This window comes from Leucoraja erinacea, chromosome 16 (genome assembly GCF_028641065.1).
Source record: "Leucoraja erinacea ecotype New England chromosome 16, Leri_hhj_1, whole genome shotgun sequence".
Classification (NCBI taxonomy): domain Eukaryota; kingdom Metazoa; phylum Chordata; class Chondrichthyes; order Rajiformes; family Rajidae; genus Leucoraja; species Leucoraja erinaceus.
Genome location: NC_073392.1, coordinates 16,204,030 through 16,215,900, shown reverse-complemented (window position 1 = coordinate 16,215,900; position 11,871 = coordinate 16,204,030). Strand labels below are relative to the sequence as shown.

General features: G+C 41.0%; 1 protein-coding gene across 1 annotated transcript in view; it reads right to left on the bottom strand.

Annotated features, from left to right (window-relative positions):
* The window catches only part of LOC129704547 (acylamino-acid-releasing enzyme-like), a 42,765-nt gene that overhangs the window by 4,441 nt on the left and 26,453 nt on the right, over positions 1-11,871 (bottom strand). The window contains exons 18-21 of the mRNA XM_055647728.1: positions 10,712-10,800; positions 7,752-7,942; positions 3,510-3,612; positions 1,253-1,359 (exon numbers count right to left, since the gene is read on the bottom strand). Of these exons, the coding sequence (XP_055503703.1) occupies positions 1,253-1,359; positions 3,510-3,612; positions 7,752-7,942; positions 10,712-10,800 (490 nt within the window). The remainder of the gene's footprint in view (positions 1-1,252; positions 1,360-3,509; positions 3,613-7,751; positions 7,943-10,711; positions 10,801-11,871) is intronic.

Sequence of the window (11,871 nt, the reverse complement as noted above, 5' to 3'; positions counted from 1 at the left end):
TGAATCGATGTACTGTGCCATATTCAAGGATTCATCAGTGGACCCAAGAGAATATCACAGTTGTCACCAATTTCATTAAGGAATTGCAGCATTACATCATTGATGTACCGAGAGATCTTGGGGTCCAAGTCCATAACTCCATGACCATTACAGTACATGCAGATAGAATGGTATAGAAGGCATTTGGTATGCTTGCCTTCATGGTTGCTGCATTGATTATAAGAGGCAGGAAGTCATGATGCAGTTTATAGGACTTAGGTTAGGTCGCATTTGGAGTATTGTGTGCAGTTTTGATCACCCCACGAAGGATATAGAAGCTTTAGAAAGAGTATAGATTTACCACAATTACACCTGGATTAGAGGGTTTTAGTTACAACGAGAGGTTGAACAGACTTAATGGCCTGTCCCACTAGGGCGCTTTTTTCGGCGACTGTCATTGTCGCAGCAAGTTGCCGAAAAAGTGGCGACTGGACTCCCCCTACGACAATATCTACGACAACAGCTACGACACCTAGTTGACATCAAGCTACGACAAGCTATTGACAACTGGCGACCCATTAAGACGTCCACCTACGACCACACCTACGACAACCTATGACCATCGGACGACAATCTACGACAACCAAAGTCAACCCACGTCCACCCACGACAAGCTACGACAAACAACGACCCTGTCGGCGACAACTGAAGACAATTCAGTCACCTGTCGCCTGTTGGCGTAGGTAGTCACCAATGGAATTCACTGAAGTCAGGACCCGGCGACAACCAATGTCACCTGGCAACAACCTACGATAGCAACTATGACAGGTCAAGCCCACAGTCGCCGAAAAGTTTTGAACATTTCAATATCCAGCGGCGACCAGAAAAACATTACGTCTCTTTAGGCAACTTGATCAGACTACTCACGACCATACAGGTGTCAACCCGCGACCATGTGAAAACAACCTAGTGGCCGAAAAAATCACCTAAGTGAGACAGGGGCTTAAGGTTGTGTTCTCTGGAATGCCAGAGGTTCAGGGGAGATCTGGTAGAAGTACTGTATATTAAAATATAAGAGGCTTAGATAGGGTAGAGGCAAAACCCTTTTCCAGATGGAAATAGCAAATAGTAGAGGGCATAGCTTTAAAGTAAGAGGGGAAAGATTTAAAGGAGATGTGCTAGGCAACATATCTAATTAATTAATTAATTGATTGATTTTTACATAGAGCAGTGATTGGTGCCTGGAACTTGACTTGACATGCACAGAACATACCGTACAGGAATTCCTCGGGCTTTCAGTGCACGATGGAGTTCAAGACCTTGCGATGGGTGAACCCGTTTGTCTTTTTCACCCAACATTATCAAAACTGGAGTTGTTGCCTAAGGGAAAGAAAGTACCATAATTACAAGCAGCAAAGAAACATAGCACTATTACGGATATGCAACTCAGAGAATTGTAATATTTGTAAATGTGTTCATTCTAGCCCCACTACACCAATTGTCATTTCTATTGTATATAAAAAAAATACTAACACTATAACTGTAGATATAACGTGTGGTGACCAAGGATTAAAAAAATATTTAAATAGTAATTCAAGTTTGTACTGTGTTATTGGCTTTATTCTAATGTTATTCATTTCCCTTTTCAATAAGTGAATGAGTAACATTGCTCAGGAGAAAAAGCCTGAAAAATAAAATCCAACCTTGCCTCCTAGATAGAAGATCAAAAAAATAGAATGCTATTTATTGTCATTCAAACCTGGGTTTGAACGAAATTCCATTTCTACAGTTTTTTTACATTACACAATCAAGACCCACACTTAACATTGTTTACATAAACATCCATCACAGTGCATCTCCAACATCTCCTCACTGTGATGGAAGGCAAAGTTTTTATCTCTTCCCTTTGTTCCTTCTCCCGCGGTTCAGCAGTCCAACTGCAGTGTCGAGGCGAACTGGGGCTCCGATGTTAAAGCCCCCGGCGGGCGATGGTAAGTCCTGAGGCCGTTTAAGCCATGCCGGGCGATGTTAGGCACCGGCTCCATGTCCTTTAAACCCGCAATTCCAGCGGGAGAGGTCGCCATTGCGGAGCTCGGAAAAGCGGTCTCCCACCAGGGACCTGCGAGCTCCCGATGTTCCCGTCCACCGGGTCTGCAGCCGGTGCCTCCAAACTCCAAAAGTCGAGTCGCACCCGCGCGCCACCACAACTCTTCCCGCTCCGAAGTCGGCCAGCTCCGCGATGTCAGTTCCGCAGGCTCTGCAACTGGAGCCCTCAGGTTAGTCCCGGCCGGTGGTCGCCGCCGATTCCACGATGTTAGGCCCAACGACATCCGAGACCCGACAGGGAATAGTCGGGTTCCCGCACAGGGAAGAGATTAACGATTTCCCCCACAGCCCCCCCACATATACACAGCTAAAAAATAATAATAAAAACTGACTCAAAGACATACATTTAACAAGACAAAAAATAAAAAAAGACAGACGACTGTAGTCGAACCGCTGCCGTTAGGCACCGCCACTCCCACAAAGGAGTCCATGTTGATGATATCCAGCAATACTTTTATGATGTTGCTCAATACTTTAACTCCCCCTTCCATTCCCACATTGACCTTTCTGTCCTGGGCCTCCTCCATTGTCAGAGTAAGGTCCAGCGCAAATTGGAGGTACAGCACCTCATATTTTGCTTGAGTAGCTTGCACCCCAGCGGTATGAATATTGACCTCTAACTTCAAGTAGCCCTTGCTTTTCCTCTCTCCATCCCCTCCCCCTTCCCAGTTCTCCTACCAGTCTTACTGTCTCCGACTACATTTTATCTCTTTACCGCCCACTCCTCTGACATCAGACTAAAGAAGGGTCTCGACCATTCCTTCTCTCTAGAGATGCTGCTTGTCCCACTGAGCTACTCCAGCATTTTGTGTCTATCTTTGATTTAAACCAGCCTGCAGTTCGTTCCTACACATACTTTTATGATGTATGTATTTAATGAAGTAAGTGATTAGTACTACAATTGACTGACTGACAGGAAAATGGCTGTTGAAGGTTTCTAATTTCTGTGCTTTGATCTGTGGGATGTACTTCATTAATCATACAAATCATGTTTTCAAATCCAGTTCCTGCTTTGGTATAACAAACAGACACCATCTCAGTTAGGTATTTACCAGCAGATCCCATTTCAGACAAACAATTGTAGATTTTGCATTATTTCAATGTCAGCATGCTGCATAGATCATATGTCTGGAGGATGGAAAAAATTGACACAGATTCTTACACATTCTTTTCAACCCTAGTTCACAGCTTCTGGCTGTGAACTAGTTTTCACAGACTCATCATCATAGTTAATGACTCATCTATGGCCTGTCTATTTCTCTCCTTGCTGTGTTAAGCCTTGTAATAGGTGGTGTTTGGTAAGTAGTCAAAAACACCATTCTTGGCCAGTCAGGTTGTGCACTACATACTACATCATCATAACTAACGCGAGAGATATGTATGATTCTCAGCTTTGGATAAAGTGTTGCAACCCCCCTTCTTACCTGAGAAATATAGGTGATAGGAGATTTGCTCAACAGTGTTGCCAACATAGGGGGAGTGGGCAACTGGTCTGGGGCATAATCAAAACCAGCTTGCACCATGGTACTGTTGAGAAAAGAGAGCAAAAAATAAAACACGAGATGTTAATTTGCATTTATTGAACCTGTTAAACTAAGTTCTTTTGTCAGTCCAATTCAAGAAAACTTGATTCAAACCATTGCTGCTAAATTCAATTCTTTATTCTGACAGTGTTGGATAATTCTTTAAACCTTCCAACACAGAGCTAGAAACTCTGGGGCAGGTCGAAAGAACTACAACTTTGGTGCAAACGTAACACATTATATAGGTATTAGACAATTAGGATACAGAAGGAGTGGCAAACTATTAACCAATCATTATGGTTTACCATACATTTAGCTTATTTGCATTAACCAATCAACTAAATTCTTTCCAATGATTGGCAACACGTGTAGTCACATGATTTTCTATTTTCTGGTCCCTTTACAACCCTTTTTCCCTTTGTGGTTTTCTTTAACCGCACTGCTCAAAATCATTTTATTTCAATGAAGTAAAACACAGAAATATAAAACTAATTCTCAAAGACCACCTCTCAGAATATAAAATACACATCATACAGCAATCACACAATACATACACACAAAACATATATTTTCACTTTTGTAAAAGAAAGTTATTTCTAAAACTTCAGATTTAAACAAAGTCTAATACTCACAATCCTAATTAAACACAATACACTTGACAAATAATTTCCCTATTTCATAGTTAAAATAGTTACTTATGGATTAAATTTGAGTTTTGCCCCATTCTTACAAAGTTATTTTTACAATCCCCAACCGCACAAAGGCCACTAATTGTCACACTTGATAAATTATAATCGCTTCTTCCCAAGCTCGGGTCTAGTTTCATTCTGAATTACAACCTCCCCCTTCTATCTCTGGCCGAAAGGAATGTAAGGCCTCCTCACCAATAGCATTCCACACAGCAAATGGAAGATTATCAAAACAGTTACTTTCTCAGTTTTCTATAAACATAAGAAACCACCCTTATACAAAGGTCACACAACCATCACCTCTGCCTTATCTCTTATCTCAACATAAATCTATTTAAACAGCACAAACCAGATCACAGACTATTATCTAGCCTTGGTGCCCACGACCCAATATAGCCAACCATAAATCCCCTTTATGACACACCCGAGCTCAAAGATGTGCCATAAAGAAAGGACACACGATGCTCATGTCCCGAGAAGAAACCCATCAATAACCTATACTCTAAACACCAAACTAAACCAAATACAACTTCTGACAGCATTATAGCTGCTTCAAAGCAAACAAAGTTATGCCTATTCACATCAACATCTCCATGTTATGATAAGCCATCTGTTCTCCTATGTGTGCGTGTTTTATTTATTTGTGGGGCCATGTATTTCTGAAAACCTCAGCTCCAGGTCCTTCTCTTGCAACTTAGCATAAGTTCCTCACACAAAAGTTATCATCTGATCAATTCTATTGTATAATATTTCCTCAAACCACTTAAAAAAAAAATCAAGGTCAGCTATACTTCAAGTCAAGGTAGGTTCAAACTCATTTTGTAGTTGCTGAAATCATAGATATGTGAAGGGATTTCAAGAAATTGTAAGGAAATTGGGCAAGTTTGCAATATGGATTAACCAAGCTTTTCCTACTGGAGACGAGAATTGGAGAAGTGTTAAGATTAAGGTAAAACACAAAAAGTTCAGGCAGCATTTTTAGAGTTGAGAGATACAGCACGGAAACCAGTCCTCCGGCCACCGAGTCCACACTGCCCTGTCCACTAGCACTATCCTACAGACTAGGGACAATTTATATACTTTATCAAAGCCAATTACCTACAAACCTGCACTTCTTTGGAGTGTGGGAGGAAACTGGAGCACCCGGAGAAAACCAACATGGTCACAGGGAGAATGTACAGACTCCGTACAAACGGCAAATGTGGAGATAAGAGACTGACAGGACAAGACATAGCTAGCTGGAGAAAAGATGGATGTTTGTGAGCCAACATGGAGGCAATAAAAAGTGATCATGAAATAAGTGGACCTGCTTTATGACGCACAATAACAGAGCAAATGTGAGGAACTTCAGCAGAGAGAGCAAGGAACAAAGATCCCAAACAAGAGTGGGTGACTGATTGATTAATGCAAGAATTTGATATCCACATGTAACCATTGTAATGTGAATAGCATAAAATGCTGCACGTGTTGAGTCAGTCAAGTACTTTGTGTCCTCTCAGAGTGTTTCCTAGTACAGGTATATACAGTCAAGGCCTGAATTAACTGACAAGATTTTCTTTGTGTGCTGTCCAGATCTGGGACATATTTAAGAGGACAACTACAGCCCACAAATAAGCTAAATTCAGAGTGCGGATCAAACACACAAATCACCAATACGCCTTAAAGTAAACATTCCCTTTCCTCTATATGACAGAATCATACAACATGGAAACCTTTGGCCCAATTTGTCCATGCCAACGTATATATTAGTTTAGTTTAGAGATACAGCGAGCAAACAGACCCTACGGCCAACTGAGTCAGTGCCAATCAGCGATTCCCATAAATTAACACTATCCTGCACACACCAAGGACAATTTACAATTATACCAAGCCAATTAACCTATAAACCTCTAGGTTGTACCTGCAGTGTGGGAGAAAAATGGAGATCCCAGAGAAAACCCACATACGTCATGGGGAGAACATACAAACTCCACATAAGCACCTGTAGTCAGGATCAAACTCAGGTCTTTGACGCTGCAAGGCAGCAAGTCTACTGTTGCGCCACTGTACAGCATGGATTAAAAAATAATATTTGAAAAACTAAAACTGTTGTATCCCATTCAGAACAGTTTTAATAATTGTAATGCTGTATAGGGGCATATGGAATTACAGAGTTATCAGTTGCACTGTTTACTATTGCAATTTTTAGTTTCAATGTAAGAGAAAGCGTTCAAAAGATTTTAATAAAGTGTGCCTAAATAAGTGACTGGGCTTCAATTAGTTCAAATGTTCAATGTAATAAAATAACAGAATATTTTTGAGACTAGTTCTCAGCAAGCCAGCCAGCATCTGTGGGGAAAATGGTTTTTGAACTTTTAATCAAATTCAACCATGAAGAATAACCATACCCGCCCAAGGTAGAGCATTATAAAGATTTACAAAGATAAATCTTGCAGTTAGAAAGCAGGGGGATCCTAATTTCAAATACTACAATTCTTTCTCAAAATACTTTAGACAATACACATGGTGGTGCAGCAGTAGAGTTTCTGTCTTACAGAGCTTGCAGTGCCGGAGACCCAGATACCATCCCGACTATGGGTGCTGTCTGTACGGAGTCTCTACGTTCTCCCCGTGACCGCGTAGGTTTTCTCCGGGATCTGCCGTTTCCTCCCACACTCCAAAGACGTACAGGTATGTAGGTTAATTGGCTTAGTGTGTGTGTAAATTGTCCATAGTGTGTGTAGGTTAATGTTAATTTGCGTGGATTGCTGGTCGGTGCGGACTCGGTGGGCCGAAGGGCCTATTTAAACAAAACTAAATTAAACTAAATATTGTAGCTTACATTTTTAGCAATAACTATGATGTAGCTGCGGCTATTAAAAAATGATGCAATATTTATATATGCAATAACATAATAGGCTTTGGGAGGTGCAAATGTAGTGGTAATCAATACTTAAACTCATCAAGAAATTAAATAAGGAATTCACGAGGGAAGCGAGGATGTTCAAGCAGAAAAGCATATGGGAGAAGAGAATATAGAACTATGCTGAAAGTAACAAGATGTGGAATGCAATGTACTGACTATGCACCATTTAGCATGAAAATGAATGGTGCATTTTTGCTTGCCACATCATGACATCACCAGTTCCCTGTACAATGCACTTCTCGAGTCTTCGAGCCAAACTGCCATTTTAGTTCAAGATTAGTGCAATTCTATGGTTATTCAAACTGTGTTTCAACCTACCTAAACTAATTTCACAGAAGAGCTTTGATAAACAAGGGAGATCTTTATCATGCAATATTGAATGGAGTTGAATACAGCTCTCAAAAAATAAAGGCATGGAAATGCATTGAGGCACGTAAACTTAACTTGTCACCAGAGCAGAAATTTAATAATAACAATTCGTATGTTCATTTATACTGAGAAATATGATAGCTAAAATGCATATATATTTCAGGAAATTTCCAAACTCACTGATCAGGAATATCGGTTGTACCCAGCTTAGAAGCCAGGTTAATGACAGGATTCCTTGTGGCAAAAGCTTTGTAGAAACCAGGGTACTGGCCAATTAGATGACAACCAATAAAGCCTCCATGTGAGCCACCAATCAGCAAAACGTTCTCAGAATCCACAACTCCTTCCTTCAACACACATTCGACAGCAAACTGAAACAAAACAGATCTGGATCAACATTCAAAAATAAATTGCCATTGAAGAATCATTAATTTCATAAACAAATCAGGACATTTGTTATATAACACTTGATCACTGCACTCCACTGCCTTGAAGTTCTTCAGCATTAGGAGGACCACATTAAACAAATGATGCATGAATGGTCAATGTATTTTATAGGAGGGCATGACTGCAGAATTCCTTTGTGCATGAGGTCCAGTGCATCATGCGCAAGAGATTAGGTTCATTCCCCTGAAGGTCTGTCTTCCACTCAAGTAGACTGTTAACATGGAGAAGGGTATCCTCTGAGACGCAGTAAGGTGGTTAGAGGTGGGACAGTCAGGCTATCAGTTGGAAATGGGGCAGGACAGAGCAAAACCACTACTTCGGGTTAGGGAACGAGTGGTCAAGATTGAGATGCATTGTTGAGTGTGAGTTCAAAGTCACAATCATGCCAGTGCATAATGGTCAGAGTGTCTGGACATAAACAAGAAGAGGATAGATCCTAATTTAACAACCTCCTACCCGAAGCTGATTCCCAGCTCTCGGAGTTGGAATCTGTTTAGACAGTTATGATTGAAGTGCAAGTTACGGTATCTTAAGTAACATTCTCTCCAACTCTTTACTTGCAGTGAATTACAAAGCTTGTAACATTTACATATTCGACCTTAGCCTTGAATCAATGTCCTCAAGCAATTAATGTCTCTGCTTGAAATAAAAATCTTCCCTGTTCATCCTATGAGACTTCTTAAAATGTTATACATTGTGATTAAATCTCCATTTAATCTCCTTCATTCCAAAGAAAACAATTCCATCCTAGAAAGCATAACGGTGAACCGCTCTGTCCCCTATTCAGCGCATATCATTTCTGTAGACAAAGCTGCAGCAGTGCTAATATTAGAGTTCTATATAGTTTTAACCTAACCTTTCTACTCTTCCATTCCATGCTCAGCCCATATAGGCAAGCAGTCAGAATGCTGTCTACCTGTTCTGCAACTTATGGGACTTAAAAACATATGGAAGCATCAAAACAAAACTGCAGTTACTATAAATCTACCACAGAAAACACTTGACATACTCAGCAGGCCATGCAGCATCTGTGGGAAGAGAAACAGAATCAACATTTCAGGTCAAAGATCCTTTGCCCAAGCTGGGAATGAAACAAAAGCAGATCGATTCAAGAAGGGGAGGAGTAATGTCTCTGATAGGCTAAACCTGAAATGGCCATGGATAAAAGCTAGAAACAAAGTAATCTGGCCAATAAGCAAATGGGAACAGTTAGAGAGTGAGAACATTGGCAAAGGAACCTACCCAAAAGGATGCAGAGCAGGATGACATGCCTGGCAGACTTGCTCTGGGCATATCCTTCACTCATTGAGGAAGGAGAAAGGAACAATAAACAAACAAGCCGAAATGAATATCACTGTTGGCATAGACAGAGTAATCAAGTTACCCGAGGTTGTGGATTTCAATATTGAATCTAGAAGGCTGCACTGTGCCCAGGCAAAAGATGAGGCGCGGCTCCTCAAGCTTGCGTTGGGCCTCCTTGAAATAGTGCAGAAGGCCATAAACTGATACGTCAGAATAGGATTACGATAGAGAATTAAAATGGCAGGAGTAGGATAGAGAATCAAACCACAAAGCTCAGGGTCGCTCCTGCTGACCGAGTGCACGTGCTCTGTAAAGTCATCCCATTTTCATTTGATCTGTCCAATGTATTGGAGACCACATAATGAACACCAAATACAGAGCACCAGATTGGAAATGGAGTAGTTAGATTGCTTCATCAACTGGAACAACAGTATGGGCCCTGGATAGTGCGAAGGGTACATAAAAACATGTACTCCGTTCAATGGGATATCTCTCAATTCCTCAGCACTTCTCAGAACCTTACCATTTATACCCTTGTTTTCCATCCCCATGTGAATTGTAATTGCAGCAGTCTTCCCACCTGGCCAGTTTATTGATATCTTCATGCAGCCTTATTCCTCATCATGAACCAAAATGCCAGTTTTTTGGCATCAGCTGATAACTGCTCAATTCATCACTGGTTTCATAAATTAATGTAATCCTGAAAAGCAGGGTACCCAGTAGAGTCCCAATGCATAGAACATAATAACCATAACAACATAATAATCATAACAATGTAACAATACTGTCCACCATTTCCTCACTGCCGCTGAGCCAATTCTGGGGCAATGTCACTTCCCATTGGATCCCATATATCTCTATGATTGACTTCTCTTCTATATCTCTATGATTGACTTGTCACACAACTTAACAAATCCATCCCCATCCTCCTTGATTAACCTGAACTGTCTTTTTGAATAATTTGCCAAACACTAATGTTAGTTTTACAAAATTGTAATTACTCTATTCAAACTTTTTAAGTAATGACATATCTCCAATCCTCACATGAGCAGTATGTTACAATGTTCCCACCTCTGATGCATCATTATAAATTTTATGTTACTATAAACTGAAATAGTCTCCTTGTCTTATAAACCACTCCCAGTGATATGTTGCATATATTGATTCTCATTTCCCCCATATTGTCTCTGGATCCTGTAATTCAGAGCCAAACTAATTTTCTGCAACATCTATATATCATCCAGGATGTGATGCAAATGTAATTCCAGGAAACATTCCACAGCACTCGAGACTTACCTGCTCTAATAATTCTGGCTACTGTCTGCAGCTGAAATTATTCTGATTAAACAGTATTATCTACTTATGCACAAGTTTTTTGAACAACTCATTACCTGCACATCTTTCACATCTTGGCTTCCTATGTTACCCAGCAGTGAGCGAATACTGTCTTGCCCAAAGCCACAGGATCCTCGGTAATTCACTGAAACATGTACAAAATAACCCTAAATTACTTTTGGATCGTAGAATTGTACAACACATAAACAGGCCCTTTAGTCCCACCTTGTCCTTGCCCCCTGTGATGCTTATCTATGCTAATCCCATTTGCCCACAAGTCCCGTATCACTCTATACCTTTCCTATTCAAATACTTGTCTAAATACTCCTTATTTTAAACTTTGTAATTGTATCTTCCTTGATGACCACCTCTGACAGCTCTATCCAAATATTCCCACCCTCTGTGACCCTTAGGGGCACAGCAGAGTTTCTGCCTTACACCATTGACCCAGGTTCGATCCTGACTACGGGTGCTGTCTGCAGAGTTTGTACGTTCTCCTCGTGACCACGTGGGTTTTCCCCAGATGCTCAGTTTTCCTCTCCCATTCCAAAGATGTACCGCTTTGTAGGTTATTTGAGGATTTTCCCATTGTTGTAAAATAAAATAAGTTATGAGTCCTCTCGCCTGTCAATCACCATGATGAAGGTAACGCCGCTTCTGGGGGTGGGGCAGGACTATAAATCCCCGGATGCCTGGACGTGAGTCAGTCACTCTGCAAGATCGCGAGGGAGAGGCCAGGATTGTCATTCTAAGCTGTGAATCAACTGAACTGTGAGTCTGCAATGTACTTGCAATATATGATTTGTTAGCCCTTAATGGCAATGCCATGAGTTGTTTGGCCTGCTGCCCTGCCTGTACTTGAAAGTGCAGTGCTTAATTGGAAATGAAATGACATTGTCATGAATTGCTTAGCCTGCTGCCCTGCCTGTGCTTGAAAGTGCAATGCTTAATTAGAAATGAAATGAAATGACAATGCCATGAGTTGTTTGGCCTGCTGCCCTGCCTGTGCTTGAAGCTGCCCGACTGTGTTTGGAAGGAATAAATGCTTTATTAGGTCTGATTGTGTTTGGAAGGAATATATGCTTTATTTGGTCTGACTGTGTTTAGTCCAAAAGTCCCGCTCATTTCGTGACTTCCACTTAGTGGACATATTGCGCTGATTGCGTATTTCCGGTGAGTGCAGAGGTCGCGTGATTGCGTAATTTCCGGTAAGTGC